This window comes from Zophobas morio, unplaced genomic scaffold (assembly GCF_036711695.1).
Source record: "Zophobas morio isolate AGI-343-1 ecotype UQ-CSIRO unplaced genomic scaffold, CSIRO_AGI_Zmor_V1 ptg000044l, whole genome shotgun sequence".
NCBI lineage: Eukaryota > Metazoa > Arthropoda > Insecta > Coleoptera > Tenebrionidae > Zophobas > Zophobas morio.
The window spans coordinates 5,606,970-5,618,018 of NW_026972149.1; the positions used below are offsets into that span (position 1 = coordinate 5,606,970).

At 36.0% G+C, this 11,049-nt stretch overlaps 3 protein-coding genes across 6 annotated transcripts; 2 read left to right on the forward strand and 1 right to left on the reverse strand.

Annotated features, from left to right (window-relative positions):
- The first annotated feature begins 1,358 nt into the window (after nt 1-1,358).
- On the forward strand, nt 1,359-4,401 carry LOC135141634 (nuclear receptor subfamily 2 group C member 1-like). The gene is made up of 4 exons (XM_064072905.1): nt 1,359-1,842; nt 1,894-2,082; nt 2,587-3,376; nt 3,429-4,401. Exons 1-4 carry the CDS (start codon nt 1,548-1,550, stop codon nt 3,622-3,624), a joined length of 1,470 nt encoding a protein of 489 aa, XP_063928975.1. The 5' UTR covers nt 1,359-1,547; the 3' UTR covers nt 3,625-4,401.
- A 76-nt stretch (nt 4,402-4,477) lies between these two features.
- On the forward strand, nt 4,478-5,586 carry LOC135141638 (V-type proton ATPase 21 kDa proteolipid subunit c''-like). The gene is made up of 6 exons (XM_064072913.1): nt 4,478-4,626; nt 4,689-4,737; nt 4,786-4,869; nt 4,919-5,066; nt 5,157-5,402; nt 5,449-5,586. The coding sequence occupies exons 1-6, from the start codon at nt 4,566-4,568 to the stop codon at nt 5,473-5,475; spliced, it is 615 nt and encodes a 204-aa protein (XP_063928983.1). The 5' UTR covers nt 4,478-4,565; the 3' UTR covers nt 5,476-5,586.
- LOC135141636 (membrane-associated tyrosine- and threonine-specific cdc2-inhibitory kinase-like) lies at nt 5,578-8,266 on the reverse strand. Of its 4 annotated transcripts, none has more exons than XM_064072908.1 (7): nt 8,038-8,265; nt 7,826-7,952; nt 7,287-7,777; nt 7,029-7,236; nt 6,832-6,977; nt 6,673-6,779; nt 5,578-6,616 (listed from the first exon to the last, which is right to left on the reverse strand). In XM_064072908.1, exons 1-7 carry the CDS (start codon nt 8,101-8,103, stop codon nt 6,475-6,477), a joined length of 1,287 nt encoding a protein of 428 aa, XP_063928978.1. In that variant the 5' UTR covers nt 8,104-8,265; the 3' UTR covers nt 5,578-6,474. The 4 variants fall into 4 exon arrangements, with proteins under 4 accessions (XP_063928978.1, XP_063928977.1, XP_063928979.1 ...); XM_064072907.1 differs by having other exon boundaries at nt 5,578-6,619; XM_064072909.1 differs by having other exon boundaries at nt 6,481-6,616; nt 6,673-6,712; nt 6,826-6,977; nt 8,038-8,266.
- Nucleotides 8,267-11,049: the final 2,783 nt, after the last annotated feature.

Here is an 11,049-nt window from a genome sequence, read left to right on the forward strand (position 1 = left end):
GAAATTTCATTTCACTATTGTGGATTATTGCTACACCCATTTGTACGTGCTGAAAATTTTTATTTCTTATTTCTTATTCCTTGTATTGTGGTTTGGGCTTTTATTGTTACCCAAAAATATTTTACCACGAAGAAGAAAAATTATACGATTATATATACCCCATGATCATAAATGATGTTTTCTATGATTTCCAGTTATCAGCTGTCAAGATTAACAGATTCTTGACATTTTTAATTTGCAAAATGTATCCAAAACATACCTAAATTTATTGCATGTCACGACTGACATATCTGTCCACAATTAGTTCCATTATGCCAACATAAACGCAAGAAAAGTTCACACACAACTGCAAAAATACATTTTATTGATAACTTGTTGTATTGTGTGTTGCATAAGTTCAATTCAGTACTCAAAATGTTTTTTTTTTAATTTTATCATTTGTTAAATGATATAATACACGTTTTAGTTTGATATGGCGATGTCTAGAATAATTTTTAGACATATTCTCCCTCCTCCAAGAACCAAAGAAAGTCTCCTTGATCTGGCGCATCCACCCAATTAGATCAAATTGGTCTAAATCGTGCTTATCCGAAATTGCTAAAAACTGGTCCCAACTAATTGAAAAAGCGGCTATTCTATGTGAAATTTCTTTAGAATCGCGAATTTATGTAAAATAACAGAGAAAAGATGCGTTTACTTGACGCATCCACCATGTTCAACGAAATATGAAAGTTACTGCATTAATTTTTCATAAAAATGCAAAATGCAAGGTGTATTGAATAACAAAAGATACAATTCAACAAACGTTAATACAATTCAACCGAATTGTATTAACGTTTGTGATTTTTTTGTCAGGTTGGCAACATAGCTAAGATTTTATTATAGAATATATCTGATGGAAAATAGAAATTTTGGACACCAATTCAGTATAACAACTGTGAAGAGACATGCGAACATTGCTTCCAATAATTCAGAATTGTAAACCTAAAAATTTGCTTTAGGTACGTATATCAAATGTACAGACATTTGAACCAGACGTGATAATCAATGAACGAAGTTTTCGTTTGATTTGTTATCATTCTGTTCTATTTTCTCATGATTTTGCTTTTTATTTATTTTAGTTATTTCCTACACATATTTTCATAAATTTTACAAATGTAAAATTGCATCCGATGAATTAATTTTTCTGTTTTGGTGTTCCCTCTCACACATTTTCGTTTATTCTGCAAATTTTCCGTTTGCTCTTACTTGGACCCTCGTGATCGGCGCGTCTTACACGCCACTGCTCCACAAATTTAAACTTGGCGCCGTTTCGCGTATGAAAGAAAGGATTTTGCTACCTGACAGAAAATAATGTCCCTACACCTAAAAACAGCAGCAGGTGTAAGGTCATGAACCTTGTTCAAAGCATTATTTCTCTTTATCATGCAACGAAAGGTCGCACAGTTTTTAGTAAACCCACAGGAAATTTCGTTCATTTAAGGTAAAGTCAATGAAACCTTAAGATCTCCAATTTGGTGGTTAGAGTGTGTGGGCAAATCGCAAAAATGGATATAGAACATAGTATTAAATCGGAAATATTGAGTGATAAAATTAGAAATAATTCGAATAACTTGTGCCTGACGGTGGAACTGTGTGTGGTCTGCGGCGACAGAGCTTCAGGGAGACATTATGGTGCTATTAGTTGTGAGGGCTGCAAGGGGTTTTTTAAAAGGTCTATTCGAAAACAACTTGGTTATCAGTGCCGGGGAAGCAAGAACTGTGAAGTTACCAAACACCATAGAAATAGGTGTCAATACTGTAGATTACAGAAGTGTCTCGCATGTGGAATGAGAAGTGATTGTAAGTACTTTGGGGACAGAATAAAGTTAGGGTTGACACTGTGTATTTTAGCTGTACAACATGAGCGCAAACCTATTATAGATAAAAAAGACTACTCGAATAACATAGGAAATAATTATAATTCCCATAGTGTAAATAAGATTTTTATAAGGAAGGATTTGAACACTGATTCGTCAGGATTGTTACCAGCGCCTTTTAATCCTTGTGATTTGGGGTTACAATTTCTCAACAAACGCATAGGTAAGTGACAAATTCATCTACTATTTATGTTTACGCGCGAATATTTATTTGGTTCTTCACACTTGATAAATATCAAGGGGTGAAAGGTCATCACAAATGTCACTCTTGTGACATTTACAACTAATGATCGTGCTATATTTAATTGATAATAGTCCAGACAACATAATTGATTATTTGCATCCATTGTTAGATATACAGGCTGAGTCACCTCAATATCTCACGAATTATCACAAATATAAAAAAAATTGTGTAATTCTTCCATTAAAATTATTTTCAACTATACAGAGTGTTTTACTGTCAGTTTATTTTTGAAATTCTGAAGCGACGTTGTCACGTTATTCCAATGTTCTTAACAGTTCGCTAGTTCCGACGGACATCTGTCAAAATAAAAACCGAAGATGAAGGATAATGTACTGCGCAAGCGCACATGGTCGCCAATGAAAATGTGTCAATTTAGCGGCAGATATGAAATTTTCAAATTGACTGACTAGCGTGTTCTTTCAGGCAACAGTGGGTCCTCTGATTTGCCCTACCACTTATCTCCCAGTCAAGCCAGCATTGAAGATGACATTTCAATGGACAGTACAAACACTGGAGCCGGCGAATTAAGTGACGCTCTAATAATGGCACGTGATAAACAACTAATATCGAAAGCCTTGGACACCATGGCACGAGTCCAATGTTTAAACGGCACCGATTTATCTTCCTTAAGCGCATCCGACGAAAAATGCTACGAATACGAAGGACCAATTTTGCAGGAACAACATATTACTTTTAATCTACAAATCCCAGGACCAGTACCACCGTATTTAAATATCCATTATATTTGCGAAAGCGGATCTAGATTACTCTTCCTCTCGATACATTGGACGAGAAATATTCCGGCTTTTCAGTACTTAGCAACTGAGACTCAAATCACGCTACTTAGGGGCTGCTGGGCAGAGTTATTCACGCTGGGTTTGGCGCAGTGCTCGCAGACTTTGTCTTTATCCACGATCCTGTCAGCGCTGATAAGTCACTTACATACGTTGATCGCGCAGGACAAGATGTCCGCCACTAAGGTGAAACAAATCAGCGATCATATCGTGAAACTACAAGATTACGCAACCTCCATGAATCGATTAAATGTGGACGAACACGAATATGCGTATTTAAAAGCCATCACTTTGTTTTCAGCGGACCAACCAGATATATTGTTGAGGAAACACGTGGAGAAGTTGCAGGAGAAGTCGTTCCAGGCTTTGAAGAATTATGTGCATAATAGTTTTCCAGACGATACTGACCGGTTTCCGAGGTGAGTAGACGTCTTACACACCCTAGAAATCGTTACGTTGTATTGGTTTCAGGCTGCTGCTGCGTCTTCCTCCACTTCGTGGCTTGGAACCGATAGTCTTAGAAGAGTTGTTCTTCGCAGGTTTAATAGGACAAGTGCAAATAGACAGTGTGATTCCGTACATTCTGCGCATGGGCAGTGGGATGCCGACGCCTACGAGTAACAGACACGTCAAGTCGGAACAAATTGAAGATTTTATGTGTAAATAATGTTCGTCGTGCAATGTTCCTTACACTTTTGATGTTTCTTTTTCGTGATTTATTTATATTTTAGAATTATTTTTATATATATACAATATCTTTTGTAACAAATGCTCTCCTTACTTTACATATTTATTCATAACAGGTGTGGATGAATTATCTCATGTACCTTTATAGTTCTAAGTTGTAGTTTTAGTTACGTAGGTATGAAATAAGTGTTTCATTCCTCTGCGATAAGTTTGTGTTTTGAATGTGTGAAAAGGCAGTGTCGAAATCATCCAAAGAACCAGTGAAAATGGATGGAACTGAAACTTGCTACTTAATGACGTGTAAAGCATGCGCAGTGTCACTAACCCCACTTTTCGTAACGTCAGCCAATCACGCTTGTCATTCGAACATTCCGTAATCGCTTCCGATATTTATTTGATTTATCGTTTCATAGTTTTGATTGCAAAATCCCATTTGGTCGTACTTAGTTCTAGTGCCTGAATTGTGTAGTATTAACAAAAATTGTAGGAGCATTTTGACTTTATTAATATGGCGAAACTTTTAGTTCCAGCCATTTCTCATGTTTTATGAAATTGTCCAACCTTTTTGTATACTTAATAGTTTATTTATATTAGTGTAGTTTTCTACCGTAACTTTGAAATTTCTTAACTGACTTAAGGTATTTGGTGCAATGCACTTATGATGTGATAAAGTAGGTTTGTGCCTTGGCAATTTTATGGACAATATGACTTAAATTGTATTGTATTTTTGGATCACTTAATAAAACTTTTCTTAATACCCCCTCCTCTCTCATTATTTAGATAAGTACGACATTCGAGATAAGCCTTATCTGATTTAGATCACACGCTCAGTCCAAACCAGGTTGTTAAAAAACAATGTTCTCTTCACCAATTTAACAAATTAATTTCATTTTTCATTCATTTTAAAGCCAAAAATACAAAATGAGATATACTCTGACATATACAGCCAGCGTGCTAAGCACCACAGTCATCCTAATTCTAAGTAAGTAAATTCACGTAGGTGTGAATGGTCATGTGATTAATCCAACCAACCTTTTTTCGTAGCACTGTATTACGTCTTCACTGGTAAAGGCGAACAAATCAGTCTTGCATGGTGAGTATTTAACCCAATTTACACCCAAAAACTGTATCCCGTTTCCAGGATCCTGGAAGGCTTCTCCCCCTATCTATGGGCCGCCATAGGCATAGGGATGGCAGTCGCCCTCTCCGTCGTCGGTGCCGCAGGGTAACCTCCCTAAACTTAAAAAACCCACCCACACAAAATCATTTTTCAGAGGAATCCACACCACGGGGGTCAGTATCGTGGGTGCCGGAGTCAAAGCGCCAAGAATCAAAACAAAGAACTTGATTTCGATCATTTTTTGCGAAGCTGTGGCTATCTACGGCCTGATTACCGCCATCGTCCTGTCGAGCAACTTTCAGGTGAGATTCAAATTCAATTGGTCGGTTTACACAAACTCCATTGGTCTGTTCAAAATAACGGTCGAATGCGTGACGCTCATTGGCTTTCAGGAATACACTGGTGTGGTCCTCACTGAAAAACTTCGCGCTACCAACTGGCTGGGGGCTTACATTATTTTCGGGGCTGGAGTTACCGTGGGTTTGGTTAACCTTTTCTGCGGTTTGTGTGTCGGGGTTGTGGGTTCGGGCGCCGCGATTGCAGATGCCGCGAATTCGTCGCTTTTTGTCAAGATTTTGATTATCGAGATTTTTGGTAGCGCTATTGGTTTGTTTGGGCTCATCGTGGGAGTTTATCTTGTAAGTATATTGTGTGTGTTTTCTTGTCTAACTGGTTTGATTTTAGACGTCGAAAGGCTCGATGGGTGTGTAGAGGGCTCTATATTAGGGTACAAGTTAGTTCCGTCTTTGTATATTATCCATCTATGTACGTATTATTTAAGTTGTGATGTAGACAAGGAAATTAAATACACTGTTAGTTTAATTGTTTTTATTGAAATGGAAACAAATTAGTGTAACGAGAAATGTCATACGCACATACTCACGAAATTAAAGAAAAACTTAAATAAACTCTAAAAAATGTAACAAATGAGAAACATGAATATAATTAAATCACACAATGAAAACCTGAACGCTGCCATTGCAGTTTGACACAATTGTGGTGCCGTAATGAAACATTTGTAATAAAATTGCAAAAAAACTTTCTTACTCAAAATATATTTTAAAAAAATAACAAGACTTAATGGTCGTTAGGAAAACATTAGTTCGACTTTTATAATTATGTGTTACTTTTGAAAATTACTTAGTATCAAATCCATTAAGTCTTAATCACAACAGTTTACTAAATCACATGGAATATTGCATAGTTTCCACAAATAAGTTAGGTTTGGTGACTTAAGTTAACAACTTGATAACATAGAACTGGTAACAGAACGATACCAAATAACTGAAGGGCGAGTAGGGAAAGTACAATTAGTCCAAAATGCCAGCCAATTTTCTGACTTAGCTATGAAATATACACCTAAACGCTACGAGAAACAGAAAAACACTAAAAATAGTACACTTACTACGTGTATTAATTTTAGACAACGAAGACGACTAAATTTGACATAATTTGTAGGTGATGATTAGTTCGTGCCATTGTAACAACGACCTTATAGCAAGGTTCGTTAGGGTTACAATCGCACGTACCAAGTTATTTCGTTACCACCTACAAATTCGATTCGATTTTGGACTTATTACATTTTTCCCAGGAAGCCTCCAAGTTCATAATACTTATATATAAAGTGAAGCCATTTTCAGTCTTTTGACTATAAATCCTTAAGTACTATAGAAATATCACATCTGGTTAGAAATCATCGAAGAATACTAATCAAAACGCTAGTTTTACCCTGGATAAACCTCGACGATTAGAGCCCAAACCAGGAGAATTTCTTTCTTCTAACGTTCTACATGAATCACTTGAACTGTTTGACTCATCTATGCACAAGTCTCTAACCTTTTCACTTCCATGGCTTCTATGTACAATAAATTTAATTCTCTTGTTTTTAATTTTCTGTTACATACTTACAGACTGTTGCGTACTTCATACAAGGGTCTTCTGGGTGTTTCTACAATGTTATTATTATCAAAATGGCTACACTTTTCGAACGAAAAAGTTTCTTCAGATAACCCTTGCTACAATAAAGCATGAATCAACACAAAGAAACTCAATAACACTTACACTTACACAATAATTATTCCTAGGTTGCTTCAAGTCTTGTTTTTGAATTTTTTTAAGGTGTGGATTTTTGAGTAATTTAGCTGCTTGTGGTCTCTCCCAGTGAACAGTAGACATCATTTTTTCAATAGTAACAGAGAATGACCTTGTCACACCTGTTTTCAGTGTATTAGACACAATTATAAATAAAAATTTCAATAACACACCTTCATAAAACGCTGATGGTAAATACTGTTTACGGATTTGGTGCCACAAAGGTCCAAACTCTGGCAACTCAATATTCGTCGCTAATTCCAAAAGACTGATCCCCAAACCAAAAATATCGCACGAATAAGTATAAATCCCATCTAATACTTCACACGCCAGGTATTTAGCATCACCATCTGATATTGTTGATATTTTCCTTCCATTATGCTAAAATCAAGCCACTTGAGAGAAATTTCTAATTTTTACTCACACCTTACTTTATTTAGGTCAACAAGAAGACCAAAATCCGCCAATTTATAGAAGCCTTTACTCATCATAATATTCCCCGGTTTGACATCTAAATGAATGAGATTCTTGGAGTGTAAATAGTCCAGTGCCTTTAGCATATCATACAAAATCTCCCACAATTGAGCCTCCATGATATTTTGTGCCACAGTTGCATACTGAGCCAAACTCAGATTACAATATTCCATTTGTATATGAATAATTTTGAACTCCTCCCATGCCATAATAAACTTAACACAGTTGCTGTGCTCCCCCACTTTTTCATAGTTTTGAACTTCCGCATTCCCATATTGTAAATTATGTGACGACTTCAACTGTTTCACAGCATAAACATGATCATCTTCACGCGACTTCACTTTAAAAACAACCCCAAACGATCCCTCTCCAATGACCGCATTCTTAGCAAAAATTTGATCGAAGTATGGTTGTTGTTTATCCGGACAATACAGTCGGCTTAAATTCACTGAAACCAAGAAGCTTATGTTTGGTCACATGTCCCTTCTGTACTCACCTGGTTGACTAAAGAACACCGGTCTCGCAAAACCTTTTTCCTGAAATAGGCTCCTTTGTGACGTTCTTTTGTTAACTTTCGGAGGTTTCGGGGGGCACTGGGGGTAGCTCCTTCGTTCCGCTAATTCCTGAATGACAACATAACCTAACTTTAGCACCACCACAATTCGGCACAGAAATCGTTTCAAAATCGCAGTTACGTGTAATAATTACCCTTTTGGTTGTGTATTCTTGTCCTTTGGGGGGCACTGAGCGAAAACCGCGTTTACGTATATCCATTGTGGGTTACCGAACACGAATGTGATTTTCAGACGAGAAACCGTGGCTTTTTCATTTATCGAGAAATTTAACAATTTTTGGGAATAAACAACACCATAACAACACAAACTTTTACAATGGCGATCACAGTTGGGAAACCTATTTAAATTTGATTGAAAAAAATGTAATTGGTTCCATAAATAACGGAAACTGGGTTCGTGACCAATCAGAGGAGAGGTCGGGCGGCCATTGTCATGTTACATGACCTGCGCGGTGATCGTTTTTAAAAAATTTAAAGAATTTTTTAAAAATTGCAAACGACTTTGGGTTTTTAGGGGGTATAAAGTGGCAATTTGGTGATTTGGGGGGCGATTTTTTGGCAAATTTCGCGCTGACGTTTGCAAGTGAGGCATTTTTTAGCGTACAGGGACGCGGTCGCCGCAGTGGCGTAGACGAAGGGGGAACGTGGTCTCAGCAATTTTCGATAACGATTCTAAATGTGTGTTATTAATGTTTAATTTTACGTGTAGCAGCACTTATTAGTGTTTAGAACACCAAGTAATTATTTGTTATTCTAGTGCTTATTAACTTATTCGGACATCTTCATGGGAGTAAGACTGCAACTATAGTACCATCTATAGTATTCTAGCCGCAACTCAAGCTATTTGACGGCCAATAAAGTCCCTAGATAACCATCTATCTAGTGACTTTAACGGCCAAACATTGGGTGCACCATCTCTCATAGGATGGGACTATCGCCCAAAGTCAAATCTGGGTCGTTTATATAATAGTTTTATAGCCTCATTAACAAGTGTCCTTAAATAAAGTAAAGTTTAACTAGTTTACTATACTATATATCGGTGTTACAAAAAAAGATGTTTGAAGGTTATTTTTTATTTTCCGATTTAATCAATAAAATAAAATGACTCATTCATTAATTTTTATGAGTCACCTGTATAAGAAATTTAAAAAGTTGTAACGCAGTGATAATCACAAGTACAATATACATATATTTTGCACATTTTGGATGGGATTTATTCGGCAAAATTTTGAGATGATATCATCAGTTTTTTGAGAAGGGGTAAACAAAAAAATATGGCTTAACGATTTACCTTGCTTCCGATAACCTTAAAATATTTACAAGATTTCAGAGCAATCGGTTGTGCAATTTCAAAGTTATATTGCAAAATATTGTTATTCAGTTTTGATTTTTTCCAAAAATTCTGGGTGTCTGTGGTGAAAATTCGACACGGATTCACGCACCACCACTGCACGAGTATCTTATTTTATGAAATTTCAAAAAACTTTTCATTATAAATTTTGGAAATGACCATCCACATGATATTTCTAGTATACATACAAATTGTGACAACAATCGGTCCAGTAGGTTTGGAGATTACTTGTTTAATAGACAGACAGACAGACGGAAACGGGAGACTACTTTTTTCGTATTCTGTGACTATAGAAGCGAAATTAAAGTTAATTCGCAATTAATTTTTAATTGAAGTCCGTTGCTAGGAAACGCACATATTTTTAACCAATCACGGGCTCATATTCTAAAAACTCATCATATTTTGCACATTTCGGGTAGACTTTGGAATTCAACTCGTTACTATGGAAATTTACAATTTAACATCTTTAAATTTCACAAGTTTTCCAAGATTAATAGGGACAAAATCACTTTTATCGTAACAAATACTAGACCCACCCACCCGCCCCTTATTTTCACAGAGTTTACGTCATTTGACAAGATAAGACTTATGTTAGCAAGTACTAGCCCCGCCCACCCGCCCTTTATTTTCTCATAGAGTAGTACTTGCTAGTACTTGCTAAGATAAGTCTTATTTTGGTAAATGATATAAACTCTGAAAAAATAGCGGGCGGGTGGGCGGGGCTAGCATTTCCTAAGATATGACTGATTTTGACACTTTTGACATTTTCAACCATTTTTGAGATTGAGCTAGACATTTTCGTGTAGATTTCGACATCCAGAAGTCATTTCCGACTTCCTTTTTTTCGGAAATTGATACCGATTTTCCAGAATCTCCAAACGAAATATGGCAATTTTCACAATTTTTTAAAAAGTTCACGTCATCTCATGTCAACGAAATAAGAATTTAATATTGTAGCACATAGTATAACAAAAAAAAAAAAAATATATTAGCGCTTTTTTTCCTTTTTTCACATCTCGTATTCTAATAGTTCCCACTCCCACTCCTTAGGAAAATATAACTAGCCCCGCCCACCTACCCTGTCTTCATTTCAGTGATTAATTTTATCCAGTCTGAATGAAATGAATGATCTTTTATTGCACAAAAATACTATTAGTCGTTAGAATGAAAAAATTGGGGGTGGGCAGGGCTAGTACTTACTAAGATAAGACTGTTTTTGGCAAATGACTTATTTTCCAAGAAAACAAAGGGCGGGTGGGTGGGCCTAGCATTTCCTAGGATATGACTGATTTCGACACTTTTGACATTTTCAACCATTTTCGAGATTGAGCTAGACATTTTCTTGTAGATTTCGACATCCAGAAGTCATTTCCAGCTTCCTTTTTTTGGGAAATTCCTACCTTAGCACTTGCTAAGATAAGACTGCTTTTGACCCTATTAAACTTGTAAAAACTTGTTAAATTTAAAAGGTGTTAAATTGCATATTTCCATAGTAACGAGTTAAATTCCTAAATCTGATTGGATTTTTATTTTTTAACAACTCAGTCATTAATTTTTCTGAGACACATCATATATTAAAAATAAATCGCAAGTATAGACTCATCATATTTAGCACATTTGAGATAGGATATATTCAGCAATGTTTTGAGGTGATGTCATTAGTTTTTGGAGGGGATAAACAAATATACTTTGATTAAAAATGTATTATGCTTATCGTAAGTTTAAAACATCTGCAAGATTTCAAACCATTCAGTTTGGCAGATTCAAAATTAAAATGCAAAATGTTGTTTTATAA